We start from the raw sequence: 16,121 nt of genomic DNA, 5'->3' as shown, positions 1-16,121 counted from the left end.
TATAAAAGGTCAAAGAGTTTCTGGACTCCTGACAGACCCTTGCATCCTTCATCCAGTGGTGCACTGACGTTTCTGGATTCTGAGCCATGGGGAAATCAAAATAATTGTCAAAGAATCTGCGGGAAAAGATATCCAAGGAATTGACATTTTTATAGTAATCGATGCAATTTTAATCACACTGATTGCTGTATTAATGCCAATGGTCCCAAAAATGTGTCAAAATTCTCCGACGTGTCCGCCATAATGTCGCAGTAATGATAAAAATCGCTGATCGCCGCCATTACTAGTAAAAAAAAAAAAATTATTTATAAAAATGCCATAAAACTATCCCCTATGTTGTAGATGCTATAACTTTTGCGCAAACCAATCAATAAATGCTTATTTATTTTTTACTAAAAATATGTCGAAAAATAAGTATTGGCCTAAACGGAAATAAAAACCACAGAGGTGATCAAATACCACCAAAAGAAAGATCTATTTGTGGGGAAAAAGGTCAGTTTTGTTTGGGAGCCACGTCGCACAACCACGCAATTGATGGTTAAAGCGACGCAGTGCTGAATCGCAAAAAGTGGTCTGGTCTTTGGCCAGCCAAATGGTCCGGGGCTTAAGCGGTTAAAATTTAACTAAACCTATTAGATTTTGGTAGACTAAAATGCAACTAAAAATAAAACCATCCAGATGACTAAAACCTAAAATGGCATTTTAGTCGAAACTATGAATAATACCAAATAGAAATTTGACATCAAATTTACACTGCTCCAGGCTTTATAACTCTCCTACTTCCTCATACTCTGAGCTTGACAGGGACAGGCAGAGGAATCGGAAAATGCAGGTCCAGTTCTCTGTGCTCTATTTGTCACAGCCACATAACGGAGAACTGATTGCTCCTAATTTTTTTTTTTTTTTTAATTCTTTTTATTGAGTTTGCAATTAAAACATAAAACAACTTACAGCCTATTGGGCATACCCAGGCTGATTACTACTACAACCCCCTGAGTCAACAATAACAACGACCCCCCCCCCCCCCCAAATACCGCCACCGGCGTATACAACCAAAGAAAAAGCCCACCGTACACTCTAGCACCACTGCTCACTGCTCAGGACAATCTTCAAGTTCGCTCATGCTCTACTGCAGGCTGTAGGCCATCCCCGGATGAAGCATGCAAGCCTTCGCCCCCCCCCCCCCCCCCAACCCCCCACCGCCCCTGTAAGGAGGACCCAGGGCTACAGACGTGTTAATATCCTAGAACACCTCCACTAAGTCCTAATGAAACATTGTCAGTCAGCACTCGAGTCAGCATTGGTGTCTCGTGACTCCGGATTGCTCCTAATTTAACAAAGTGTCTTACTACTCTTTTGTTAGGAGCAGCATCTGCTTCGGTTTTTATGCTTAGAAGAGTAGTGCAAGCTTGTGCTTGTGCTTGCCGTCACTCTTTGTTAATTCTCCCCAAAGTCTTTTAAAGCGTAACTAAATCCTCCCATCAATTTCAGCAATGGAAGATGCCATATTGGCCTGTGATCTTCAACTGCCATGATGCTGCACATGTGATCAGTTATGACACCGGCCATTTGATGGTTTGACAGTTTGGTTGAGAGCACAACCAAAATCAAAGTAATATTCCCAGCATGTCCTCGGAAAGCAGCTGTTTTTTTTAAACTGTTAAAACAATGGGTTTCGTTTTTCTTTTAAAGGTAACACAGTATTCTATTAATGATTGTACAGATATATGTGGATGAAATTGGCTTAATGGTAGTAACTTTATTTGTAAAAATTAGTTCTAAAGTCTAAATCACCATGGTCAGTTACATACATTGCAAGAATCTTCGCAAACCTAATTGGAGAGTCTTACCTCTTGCTGTTCTTTTTGAACATATGGGTTCTACTAACTTCTTTTTGTTCCCTGGTGCTGAGTTATAGAGTCTGCCCATTCCATTGTTGCAGTCTGTGAAAAACTGCTGGAAAAAGCAGTCAGCCAATTTCATGAGCAGAATGCTGTGTACACAAAATAGTGAATGCCCCCATTATTGCCAGGGCATAATGAAGGCACTTTCAAATTCTATGCCATTTTTAGAAAGTAGCAGCTACAGTTTGAAATGGAAAAGTAACATAACACTTAGACTTTTAAATTAACAGCCAAAATCTAAGCATAAAGCCCTAAATGTGAGTACCACTTAGGACAGGCGTACAGACGTAACATATATGGGCTTATTATTGATTTTTGATAGGTTGCTGACAGTGGGCTATACGCTGCACCTGTGCCCCCCTAGTGCCCAAAAACGGCAGGATTTACCCTGAACAGGCCCATATACATGAGCTCTAAGGAGTTAAGGAGTTTAGATTTCAGTGCCTCTGTTGTGAACTTTCAAGATGATTTTATCCTCCGTGTCCACAGTTATTTTACAGCTTGTTTGGAATACATAGGTATTTTAGGCTACACTACTGCAATGCATCCTTGATGGAATTTACAGTGTGACTACGTATTTTATGGGGCCAAGTCGCACTGTAATGCAGGAATCTTTTCCAAAATCCCACCATTCTGAGTCACATTGATTAGAACAGGCAACATTAAAAGCAGTGAATTTTCTCTTGTCATGCGATTTTGTGAGACTCAAGTCGCTATTCTAAGCCAAGATATCCTTTACAACTTCAGATTATTAACTTACTTATAAACATTGCGCATCATAATTAAATCCTGAACTACTGTTCCAATTCCAAGGATCATTTTAATTTAAACATATTTTTATGTGCCGTTTTTTAAAAGGTTGTGGTTTCTTCCAAGATTGGGTTTTAGCATAACTATTCACAAACCTCAGGAACAAACTTTCCATGTTGCTGGGGTGGTCCATTACTAAAGTCCATGTTTCCCATGGCCATATAGTTTATACTGAAATCATTTTTTAAAGTGGTTATTAACCACTTCAGCTCCGGACCAATAAACACCTTAAGGACAAGAGGTCTTTTTGCAATTTCGCACTGCGCTGCTTTAACTGGTAATTGCGCGGTCATGCAATATTGCACCCAAACGAAATTTGCGTCCTTTTCTTCCCACAAATAGAGCTTTCTTTTGATGGTATTTGATTGCCTCTGCGATTTTTTTTTTTTTGCGATATAAATGGAAAAAGAGCGAAAATTTTGAAAAAAAAAGATATTTTCTTCTTTTTGTTATAAGAAAAATATAATAAACTAAATTTTAGTCATACATTGAGGGCAAAATTTATTCAGCCACATGTCTTTAGTAAAAAAAATTGTCAATAAGCGTATATTTTTTGGTTTGCGCAAAAGTTATAGCGTCTACAAACTAGAGTACATTTTCTGGAATTTACACAGCTTTTAATTTATGACTGCCGATCTCATTTCTTGAGGTGCTAAAATGGCAGGGCAGTACAAATCCCCCCCAAATGACCCCATTTTGGAAAGTAGACACCCCAAGGAAATTGCTGATGGGTATGTTGAGCCCATTGAATATTTATTTTTTTTGTCCTAAGGGATTGAATAATGACAAAAAAAAAAAAAAAAAAAATTTTTACAAAAAGTTGTCACTAAATGATATATTGCTCACACATGCCATGGTTATATGTGGAATTGCACCCCAAAATATATTCCGCTACTTCTCCCGAGTATGGGGATACCACATGTGTGGGACTTTTTGGGAGTCTAGTCGCGCACGGCACCCCGAAAACCAATCACCACCTTCAGGATTTCTAAGGGTGCAAATTTTTGATTTAACTCCTCACTACCTATCACAGTTTCGAAGGCCATAAAATGCCAAAATAGCACAAAACCCCCCAAAATGACCCCATTTTTGAAAGTAAACACCCCAAGCTATTTACTGAGAGGCATGTTGAGTCCATGGAATATTTTATATTTTGCCAAAAGTTGCGGGAATATTACAAACTTTTTTTTTTTTTGCACAAAGTTGTCACTAAATGATATATTGCTCACACATGCTATGGGCAGAAGTCAAATTACACCCCAAAATAAATTCTGCTGCTTCTCCCGAGTACGGGGATACCACATGTGGGGGACTTTTTGGGAGCCTAGCCACGTACGGGACCCCGAAAACCAAGCACTGCCTTCCGGATTTGAATATAAAATGCTACCAAAAAAACCTGTTAGCGATGGCAGGGATCAGGCCTGACTCTGCGATCGCTGCAGTTATGTGTTTAGTGTTTTGTAAGTGACAATGATCGATCGATACTGCACTTGGGTGGGCTGGGCAGAGGGGCAAAACGCAGGTGCTAGCAGGTATTTGGGCTGATCCCGCTAACAATGCGTTTTTTTGGAACCCTAAACTGCTGGGGACGCTAGTATAGATCTGATCAGATCAGATATTGATCTGTTCAGATTCTATACCACTACGGGAGGTGTATGCTTTGCGTGTGGGTGTTAGCGGTACTGGCACTAACCTAGCGCTGCCTGGGGCGACGCAGACCCTGACCCTAAAACCTAATTGATATCACCCGCCGGGTGATCAGGGGGTTAAACCTTTATTGGGTAATAAATGGTGGGTGCCCTGATGCTATAAAAAACAAACTAACCAGAGTCACCCGTAACACTTATACGGTGATCAGTGGTGAAAGGGTTAACTAGGGGCAATCAGGGGGTTCAAATTTTTATTAGGTAGTATATGGGGGTCCCTGGCGCTATATAAAAACCTGACGGGGAACCTAAATAACTAACTGGCTAACCAGCGTCACCAGTGACACTTATACTGTGATCGCTGGTGAAAGGGGGTGAAAGGGTTAACTAGCAGCAATCAGGGGGTTAAAACCATTATTGGGTAGTATATCGGGGTACCTAGCGCTATAAAAACCTGGCGGTGAACCTAAAAAAATAACTAGCGACACTGATGCAGCGTTCAGAAAAATTATCGCTTAGTGACACTGGCAAAAGGGGGTGAAAGGGTTAACTAGCGGCAATCAGGGGGTTAAAACCATTATTGGGTAGTATATCAGGGTACCTAGCGATATAAAAACCTGGCGGTGAACCTAAAAAAATAACTAGCTACCTAGCGACACATGCAGCGATCAGAAAAATGATCGCTTAGTGACACTGGCAAAAGGGGGTGAAAGGGTTAACTCTAGGGGCAATCAGGGGGTTAAATCTTTATTGGGGGGTGATAGGGGGCTACCCTGGACCTAACACTAACTGTCCTGACAGTTTTTACTGTCACAACTGACACTGAATGCATTGATCAGTAAAGAAATGATCAATGCAATCAGTGACACTGTGACTGGGGGGGGAGGGGGATCGGGGGGGGGGGTTTGTGTGCCTGTGTGTACCTACATGTCAGTGTAGTGTTGGTGCACACTTACTATTAGTCTTCTCGTAGTCCGGTCAAAAAGACCGCCCCGAGGAGAATGACATCACTTCCTCCTTCCTGTGTAAACAATACACAGTGGGAGGAAGCTTCCCATTGGCCAGGAGCGATCCAGAGGGGGTGGCCGAAAACCAACGGCCATCCCCTCATCACGGAGCGCTCCTGGAGCGAACCGGACCGCCGTAACCAGCGGGAGGGGGTCCGATCGGATCCCCCACCCGCTGGAAGGCAATCACGTACATCTACGTGATTGTGCCTGCCTGTGCCATTGTGTTGACGTACATTGGCAATACGGCGGTCCTGAAGTGGTTAAACAAACCACCAATGTAACTTTACACTATCCTCTCTGGTTATGTATATAATGTCCCCCTGTGATTCTGCTTTATAAAAATAATGCATTATATACCTCGCTTACAGAGCACTGATCTGACCCGCCTCCTCTCTCAGCCTAACAGATGCAGCGTGAAAGGCAGAGAATCCTCCGCTGAAATCGGGAGGGGAGGAGAGGTGGCCCTGACCGCTGCAGCTGTCATGTGAGATAGGAGCGATGCGGCGGGTCAGATCCGCTCTCCTGTAAACAAGGTATATACTGCATTATTTTTATAAAGCACAATCACATGGAGGCAACGCATACATAACCAGAGAGAATAGTGTGAGAAATTTAATAGTAATTAGAGCAGCAGCCGGAGCGGAGGGGGCGGACACAGACATGGAGTGGACAGGCAGGCAGGGAGGAAGGGGGTAGTGAGCACAGTGGATGACGGAGGCACCTAATCTGACCACAGTGTCGGGCTAAGCAGCCATGTTACACCGTGGTCAGCGTACCGAGGGGAGAGCAGAAACTGGCAGGATCAGACGGGTATTTCAGATGATACAGGGGGCCAAATTACACAGCACTTTTAAGCAACAGGATCTTTTTTTTATTTTTATTTTTTTTTTTTTTTTTTTTTAGGTTAACAAACGCTTTAAGTGTGTTTTTTTTTTTTTGTGTTGTGTTTTTTGTTTTTTTTGTTCTTTTTTTATTCTTTTTTTATTACTTTTATTTCATAAAGTAGTTTTCATTATTTCATTATTTTAACAAACGTTTGCTAGTTGCACTCTAAGATACAATTGTGCTTTTATAATTTAACTTACATTTTTGTTTTTCAGGATTATATTGAGAAGTTTAAGTTCCACAGTGTTGTAGCTAATGATCTGCTGGAGTCCTATCTCTGCTTTTTCCCTCATTTAAGGGATGAGAGCCCATCATGTAGTGAAGGTAAGGCGAGTAATAGTTAAAACATATACTACTTCTCATATATAAAATGTGTTCTCATAATATATTTTCACCAATGTCAGGTCTGGATTTTGATCGCTGGCTTAATGCTCCAGGGCCTCCACTGACCCAGCCAGATCTTTCTCAGGGATCTGTGTTCACTTCTTCAGTGGAAGCATTGAATCAGCTGTGGATGGCTGAACCTCTGGATATTGAAGCTGCTGCCACCTTTGTCAATATTGCAGACTGGCAAACCTTCCAGACTGTACTCTTTTTGGACAAGCTGTTAGATCAGTCTCCACTGCGACCAGGTGACTGCATGCTATATTACAATTATTTTACAAGTGGCTTTGACGTTTATAGTAGCTATACATAAGCTAAAATGACTGTCTTTCTTATTGTTATCAGTACGAGGATCCTAGTATCGCCATATTTCAACATTGTAGTATACCTGAAGTTTAACATTGACTGACAAAAAGATATTATGCACAACAGTAGGGAACAGTAAGCCAAAAATAAAATGTATCTTGATAATTGAGCTCTGTTTGTAAAATTGTAGAGTTGCCAGTAATAAATACAGAGCAGTTGCCCATAACAACCAGCCAGTTACTGGTCAAGATTAATAAACTTTTTACTGCCAACGCTGTTACTACTAATACAGTGCAGCAAAAACATGGTATATACAGACGGTAGCAATAGCAGCTATGAGTTTTATACATTTCCACAGCAGGTTGTCGGCTTTTTTGTAGAAGTGATCCAGGCAGCTAGATTTGAGTAAAGACACTGGTAGACCATTTATGTGGTGAGAGGCCCTACTGGGTTTGAACAGTGTTAAAATCAATGTCCAGGCATGTTGTATCTGAGCCTTCTTTTTTTGTTTTCTTAGAGGTGATGCTTCAGCTTTCCCTGTGCTATTCTTCTGATCTGGCTACTATGAACACAGAAATCCGGATTCGCTGGTTACAGATTGTGGTGCGAAATAACTTCCAGCCAGACATGCCCCGAGTGCGCCATTTTCTACTCTGCCAAGTAATTGAAATCTTTATAAAGTACCTAATGTGACTTAAAACCATTTGTCTGTGTACTTAGCATGCACTGAACACTGAAAAGCTACAAGGGATCATTTTCACGTTCAAAAAAACATCTTTATTAAAACATAGGTTTACAACCTGTGTGCATTGCAATTAACCAATCTGTATTACAATGTAACAGAGGCCAATTAAGCGTGCATACAATTCTGCAGAAGTATGGGTAGGAGAACATAAGATAATACAGGAAGTAATTTATTGTTGACAGTTATACATTTACAGCAATGTCACAAGCAAACATTGGCGGGTCTTCCTGATCCCATCTAGACACCTCGTAACTTACAATAATGGGTCCTTTAGTTACAGGTTTTGGTTATTGCTGGCCACCTATCTCATATTTTATTATATTTGGTGGGACACCCTCTGTAGGAAAAGTAAGGGTCACCTCGCCTATCCTGGACTCAATCGTGAGGGGGCTTGTGGGCATCCAGTATTTCACAATCTGTTTGCGGGCTGTGAACAATGTTTCATGTAAAAAAAAGTTTTTGAAATATATCCATATCCGGATCAGGGATGAGCCCTAGTAAAGACCCTTTTAGGCCTAGAGAAAGGGAGATCCCATGTGCTTATGCAAAAATGTAACAATTTAATCCCAGTAAGTGTGTAATACAAGGGATCATTTTAAAGCAGAACTATATTTACCTTGGCTCCAGCGATACAACTTTCCGAGCTCAGCCCCCAGCCGCTGACATCTTCGTGTGGCTGGCTTCCGGGTCTCAAACACCAGACACTTTCATTGGCCGGGCGTGGATGACATCACAAAGATGTGGCTCACCAGCAACAAAAACAAGTATCTCTCGCGCAGGGTTAAAATCCCGGACTGCTCTGGGGGTCCCAAAGGCCAGGTCATCAGCAGCTGTACTATATCCATCAAAAACTGTTTACCACTCTTGCTCCTCAGTGTGTAGTGCTTTATTCTACCTCATAGACAGGTGCTGGGTGTGTCCACTTCCTTTTATGGACTCACGCACAGATTGGTTATCCCCCTTTAGGGCCAGTAGTTGGGGTTTGGATGTTTTTTCCCACCCGAATATCTCCCCAAACTTCTAGATTCCAGGTGCCTAATGAGGATTTACCGGTCCAGAAAGTACTGAAAATCACTTCTCTCCTGTTCAGCCAAACTATCCCAGAACCCCTCTCCCCGCATGGTGGGGAGATGAAGCCCTGAGTACTAAAAATTTCTTCAAACTGTTCTGCTTAAAGAGATCACAATCCAAATAGTGGGAAAATGTACCTGGTATCCTGTACACACCATTTATGGAAGTCTTTACAGTACAGTGCTAGACATAGTCTAGAAACTATTGTATTGCTGGTTTACTATGACTACCATTTGAATGAATTTTAAATTTTTTACTTTTTATCTTTGTTAATCCCTAGGAAAACGAATAAACATAATTCTGCTTTAATACCACATAGGGGATATACCCAAACACATTTAAAATGATGGCCACATTGTTGAAGAAGGCTTGGTCCTCAAGTAAAAAAACAACTTTACTCTGATGTTTAGCAAGTTCTCAGCAGTTTTGAGTGCACTTTTAAAACATATTTGATTTTTGGTACCTGCATTTTATACCTTTTGAGCGGTTCCTTTTTATAAGGTGGTATAACGGATTAAATAGAAAAATACCAGGGTTTGTTAAAAGCTTATTCTAGATAATAGGCTGTTTTACAAATAATCTATGAGTAGTTGCCCAGTGTATGACACAGTAGTCCCAGTATATTAAATTGGTATGATGCATAGTTGCTAAAGAATGTGTGTGTGTATTTTTCTTCTTTTTTTTTTCTTCACAATCGGGGTTTATTGAAAGTTTTATAAAAGTAAATAATATGACATCGTAGCATTTATCTGATTGGGTACATGAAAAATTATGTCCGTTTACAAATTACAGTGTACATCAATAAAGTAGTTAAAGTTAATGGTTAGGATAAAATGTGGGAAAACTTAAATTTTAAAGATATGTTGACTAGTATTTATGATTATGTGCATACACCTCAATCATTGTAGTAGTATGGACATATACATATCTAGATCTGAGAGATCTTGTACAAAAGAGATAGTTCTATCAGCAATACACATTTATTTATAGGGTTACATAATATATACAAATTACACACCAGACAGTATTTACATCACAATATACAGTGTAGGTCCCCTGGCTTACAGGATATTTACAAATTACTCACAGAACCATATTTACAATACAATATAAGATGCAAGTTCAGAGTTAGATTACCTGTTAACATCAGGTCAGCCCATGGTGACTGCCGTGTGCTCCCACACCAGAGTGAGTTGGCTTGGTCACAAAGCATTATATCCCCCCCTACTTTCTGTAGTGTGGCTAATATAATTCTCCCTAATTGGACACTGTACCTAGTCAATGTATATTGGGAACAGCCTGATTGGATGAGTCAACGAAAGCTGTTGTTTACTTCCCAGGTGTGATGTTATCAGGGAAAACAAAAGGCCAAGCTTTGAAGTTGAACCAATTACAGTAACACCAACACAAACACTCAATACTTTAAATATATATTTAAATCTAATGGAAATATATTTCTAATTACAATATTGTACAGGTATTAATGGAGATTTCACATAAACTCATAAGGCTACAGATAAATAATAAAATAGTTCTAAAGTAATATTAAGATGAAAAAAATAAGTGATGAAAACAGTAATAATAGAATGGTCTTGTTATATATGTTGTTGATGCATAAAGCAGTTGAAAGTCAAAAGGTTTTTTTCTATTCTATGCATTAAGATGATAAACCACCTGTGTGCAGCAGCTTCCCTCAGCCCCCCAATACTTACCTGAGGTAATATCTCGGCTGCCTGGGACTCTTCTCCTCATTGGCTGAGATAGCAGCACCACACCATTGGCTCTCACTGCTCTCAATGAGTCAGTCAGCCAATGAGGACAGAAAGGGGGTGCGGCCAGGCTGCAACTCCGTACCTGAATGGACACGGAGCTATGACTCAGCTTGGGTGCCCCCATAGCAAGCTGCTTGCTGTGGGGCACTCAACTGAAAGGAGGGACAAGGAGCACCGACAAGGGACCCAATAAGAGGAGAATCTGGGCTGCTCTGTGCAAAACAATTACACAGAGCAGGTAAGTATAACATGCTTGTTATTTTTAGCTAAAGAAAAACCCCAAGACTTTACAATCGCTTTAAGTCGTCAGGTTTTAGGAATTATTCTGCCATATGAATAGTTAAACTAAGATTATGCATTTGCTACATTGAAATCCTTAGATTGTGTGAATAACCACCAGTGTCACCACATCTTATGGAAATTGGATGTTTCTTTTTTCGTTGCTAAGGTTTCATCCATTTTGTAGATGGTGTTTACTCTGTCGAGCCAATGCAGAGGGATGAGGGTCTTGGCTGCATCTTAGGAGATGTCTAGTGAGAGTTTTCTTGTACTTACTGAGTAAGAGTTTATATGAATTAAACAGGCTGCAGCATTAAGATCCAGTTTAGTCTCTGATCTGTTTTATCCACTTTCTAATTTTTTTGCCAATAGTCAAGGATTGGAGGGCAGGCCCACTATATGTGCAAGAATGTTCCTTTGTGCCGCATCTCCAACAGGTGTCAGTTGTTGGGTACCATCTCCTGACTTTTTGTGGTGTAATATACCACTGGGTTGGTATTTTTATATGATGTTTCCTGAATTCTTGTGCTTAACGAGGACACTTGTATGCTAAGATACATGTCCTTTCCCACTGAGCTTCTGGGATTTGGACTTCAAGTTCCCATGTCTCCTTATGTTGGTTATTGTTCTTTATGTATAGATATAGATTTCTGTTAGAGCCGGTTCACACAGCGGGCGATGCGAGGCGACACGTCTCGCCTCGCTCTCGCAAGTCGCCCCCGTTCTGTACAATGGAACCGTTCTGAGAGGAGCGACTCGAGTCGCTCCGACTCAGAAAAAAGGTTCCTGTACTACTTTTGGGCGACCTCGGGGCGACTTGCATTGACTTCTATACAGAAGTCATTTGCAAGTCGCCGCTGAGGCCGCGGCAGGTCGCGGCGAGGCAAGTCGGAGTCGCCTCGCCTCGCCTGCTGTGTGAACCGGCCCTTATCGTAGTATAACAATTTAATTTAAACTTGATATATTTATATAAATTATACAGTTGATGTTATTTATACAGTAAGAACGGTTATACTTTATAACATGCCCCTGTTTATCTTTTTCATTTTAGACATCTAGGATGTACACTATCCCACTTTATGAAGATCTTAGTGCTGGAGCACTGAAATCTTGTGCCCTGGAAATCTTCTGTCAGACTCATGGACGATTACATCCAAATCTACGTAAAACCATCCAGCAGATCCTGGCTCAGGGAGGTTCTGTGGTGCAGCCAGACTCTGCATTGCCTGTGCTGTCTACTGAACTCTATACACAAGGCTCTTCCTCTCTCAGGGATGTGAATGTGACAGCCTGACAGAGCTCACCCAGCAATGATGCATCTGCTAAGTAACTCCTAATCCTAGCTGGTCGAGCCTTGCCCAGACCCAGCAGACAAGTAGGAGTGTTGTGGAAATTTGCACTGGGATGGATCATGCATAGTGCTATCCAACCCATTTATATTTAGTGGGGAGCAATGAAGCCCCAAGGACTGAACTTTTTAATAACTAGCCTTCAGATGGCAGTTAGGTGCCAATGGTGCATATATTTTGTGTGGAGTAAAGAGCCTGCCGTGGGTCTGCTAAAGTTGATTTAAACACATCTATGCATTTTATATCTCATTTGCAGTACATGTAGACAACTTCTTAGTGAAGATATTTGTTAATCTAAAGTCTCCCTTTTGTTTTTTTATTTAACATATGTTTAAAGGAGCCCTTGTGTTATAATGGATCACTGGATTGGTATGCCCATGTTCCTTTTGCTGAAAGACCTGGTCCAAGCCAGTTCAAAACACACACTTTGGGCTATGCCTCCACCTTCCTGGGTATCAAATGTTTACAACGTATGGGGGCCTGACACCTAGTAGAAGTTAAGATCGGGGCTGTGGTAAGTCCAGGATGAGGTTAAAACATTCAAGTGAAAGAACAAAGGCATGGAGGACACATTTCAAATAAAATGTATGCTCCCCTTCCATTTTTCCACTAACGTTTTTCATTGTGGATTTAATATTTTGCTGCTTGTTCTGGCAAGCCATTTATTTTGGTTTATCTTGATTATGATTGTTAAATGGGCAGAGGGATAATTATTTCTGCTGAATCAAGAATGTAATTTCTAAGCTTGCTCTAACTCTCCAGCACTTTTGAATTTTTAAAACTCTGCTTAAACATTTGGAGTATTGTTTTTATTTTACCTGATTTTAATTTGATTGCTAGTGGTGCAGTATAACCATTTTAAATGTGTTTTAGTGTGATAGTAAGTTAAACCCTTACCTGAAATTGATTAGGGTACATCTTTCTAGCTGCACTTTAATTTGCCTGCTCATTCCATTTCTATTTGTAGCAGCCCATACTGGTGTTATCAACAAGGCACTTTTTGTAGTTTTTGGCCCTGACTAAAATGGATAACCAGCATGCATATTTTTCTTCCTATTTGGCCAGTTGACTGTCTTTTTTTTTTTTTTTTTTTTTTTTTTTCCCTGTGACGTTTAGATGATTGGTCAGAGGCAATATTCCATTTATAATTTATTCCCCCACCCCTATGGCTCTTTTTACTCTCACGTACCAGCAAGTCATTTCCCTTTGCTATACTAATTACCCATTTTAATACTCTTTTGTATTGCTGTAAGCATTGTTTCTCAAGGAGAGACGAGGAATAAAAAAAAAATGTTTTTTTTTTTTTAATTGTTATTTGTAGATGGCATTCAGACTGCGAAAATTAAACAATGCTTACATGTGTATAATTTGTATGCTTGTCTACATTTTTAAGAGATACAAATAAAATACAACCTTTAATGAGAGAAAAGTGCACTTGTACTCCCAACCTACCCAATGTATAGTTCTCTGCCTGCTAATGATCCAGCTATCCTACAACCTAGCCCCTTTCACAAAGCTAGTATACAACTGGTGTAGTCAGGACTCCCAATCTACATGCTTATTCCAGGTCAGTGACCCAGTAAGTGGTAAAGCCGTAAAAAGGAACATGGCAACCAGGAAACGGGAAACCTGTAAGGAAGGTCTGTAATTGCAGTGCATATATTTGTCTCATGTGTTTCCTTTTTATACAGCATTCACCATACAGGCTTGTCTCCTGGCCAGTAATAAAAGGTGGCACACCAACATATCGCTAAACCTGTCTACATAAGGCCATTTTTTGTTTTGCCAAAAAAAAAAATGGAGACTAGAAAATGATTTCAGACAGAATAGTGTACCATACGTTTTATCTGTTTTTTTTTTTTTTTTTGTTGTTGTTGTTTTGGTATGTTTTTGTGTGCATTAAATAAGTATTGCATACTAACAGTTCTGTACACTGTGTGTGCCCTCCATCACTTTCCTGTTTCCTAAAGCAGCGAACAATTCTGTATACTTGCCTGGCTGGCTACAAAACTTACCTCCTATCTGGTGCTTTCCCCAGACGTAATTCTTTTTCACCATTAAATGTCCTAAGTCGACTGAGGCCTGGAATCCTATGAATGTAGTGTGTTATGGACCCACCCCCTGATGGGGGAGTCGCCATAGTATAAACACTACTGTACAAAAGTTTTAGGCAGGTGTGTAAAAATGTTGTAAATTAAGAATGCTTTCATAAATAGAAGTTTTAATTTTATTTTTATCAATTATCAAAATGTAAAGTAAAGGAACAGAATTCCAAATCAAAATATTTGGTGTGACCACCTTTCCCCTCAAAACTACATTGGTTCTTTTAGGTACTATTGCACACAGTTTTTGAAGGAACTTGGCAGTTAGGTTGTTCCAAACATCTTGGAGATCTTCTGTGGATGTAGGCTGCTTCAAATCCTTCTGTTTCTTTGTGTAATCCCAGACAGACTCAATGATGTTGAGATCAGGGCTCTGTGGGGGGCCAAACAATCACTTCCAGGACTCCTTGTTCTTCGTTATGCTAAGGTAGTTCTTAATGACATTGGCTGTATGTTTTAGGGTCATTGCAAAAAAAAAAAATTTAAGGCCAATCACACTCTTCCCTGATGGTATGGTGGATAAATATCTGACTGTATTTCTCAGCATTGAGGACACCATTGATCCTGTCCACATTTCCAACTTTATTTGTAGAAATGCAACCCCACTCTTGCAAGGAACCTCTGCCATGCTTCGCTGTTGCCTGCAGACACTCATTATTGTACCCCTCTCCAGCCCTTTGGTGAACAAGCTGCCTCATGCTACAGCCAGATATTTCAAATTTTGACTCCTCAGTCTAGAGGACCTGCTGCCACTTTTCTGTATTTCAGCTTGAAAATTCCATTCTGCTGTTAATTTTTTGCCTAAGGGAGACCTTGTTGATGCAGTATTGTTGCTCAGTCCTGAGACAAGGTTATCTAGAGCCCAGGGTGAACATGCCAAATTGCGCCCCCCCCCCCCCCCCCTCAATATGTATGGGCATTGTGTCAGCAAAAAAATCCCCTGGCCCCCCCCCCCCCCAAAAAAAAAAATCAAGCACTAATCTACAAGCTTACCCCCTACACATAAATCTTCCCCATAATACCATAATAAAAATCAACCCCCAGCTGAAATCCCCTACCCAACACAAATCTTTCCCCCCCCCCCCCGCAAATCCTTTCATTCCCCATATGCCCCTAGCATAACTCCCCCCCCCCCTCCTAGCACAAATCCTCTAACCCTCAAATTTACCCTCTGAGTACAGATCTTCACCCCCTCCTCTCCAACCCCCCCCCCCCCCCCCCAGCACAACTCCCTTTAAATCACCACTCTTAGCACACCTTCCCAAACCTCCTTGTGGTGCCCTCACCTCACATGATACCACAGTGCCCAGGACAGCTGCCCCTCCTGCCTACTCCTTGTTCCAGCCCTGTTGTTGCTGTTGTGTCTTGTACAGTATTGTTACCAGTATGTTTTGTTGCTGTGCTCTGTCTTGCCATGGTGTAAGATCTGTAACCATGAAACTGTCTTCCACAACCTCACCTTAGTAATGTAGAGTTTGGATGTTCCTCACCCAGGTTTAAGCCTCCTACACTGTTTTGGTTTCAGTTAATGACTGTTTCAACTTGCATATTACATTGATGATCATTAGCACCTGCTTGTAATAATTGATTAATCATACACCTGATTCTTATTCTATAGCATGCCTAACCTTGTGTGCAAGTGTAAGAATTGAAGCTGGTTTGAAGCCAAAGGGTCTCGCCAAATGCTGATTTGATTTTGATTTTTCTTCTGTTCGCTCACTTTGTATTTTGTAAATTGATACAAATAAACAATTTTAAAAAATATATTTTTGAAAGCATTCTTACTTTACAACATTTTGTCACACTTGCCTAAAACTTTTGCACAGTACTATACCTCTTTTTAGACCTCAGTCTGTCT

The 16,121-nt window shown here is 40.7% G+C and overlaps 1 protein-coding gene across 1 annotated transcript in view; it reads left to right on the top strand.

Annotated features, from left to right (window-relative positions):
- RNPEPL1 (arginyl aminopeptidase like 1) overlaps nt 1-16,027 on the top strand; it is a 46,152-nt gene extending 30,125 nt beyond the window's left edge. Inside the window, exons 8-11 of the mRNA XM_077487700.1 lie at nt 6,471-6,579; nt 6,660-6,887; nt 7,463-7,605; nt 11,864-16,027. Coding sequence (XP_077343826.1) covers nt 6,471-6,579; nt 6,660-6,887; nt 7,463-7,605; nt 11,864-12,106 — 723 coding nt within the window. The 3' untranslated portion in view covers nt 12,107-16,027. The remainder of the gene's footprint in view (nt 1-6,470; nt 6,580-6,659; nt 6,888-7,462; nt 7,606-11,863) is intronic.
- Nucleotides 16,028-16,121: the final 94 nt, after the last annotated feature.

This window comes from Lithobates pipiens, unplaced genomic scaffold (genome assembly GCF_037356315.1).
Source record: "Lithobates pipiens isolate NorthernLeopardFrog02 unplaced genomic scaffold, aLitPip1_a1.2 Scaffold_18, whole genome shotgun sequence".
NCBI lineage: Eukaryota > Metazoa > Chordata > Amphibia > Anura > Ranidae > Lithobates > Lithobates pipiens.
The sequence above is the reverse complement of the archived record's forward strand: the minus strand, read 5'-3'. Positions and strand labels throughout refer to the sequence as shown.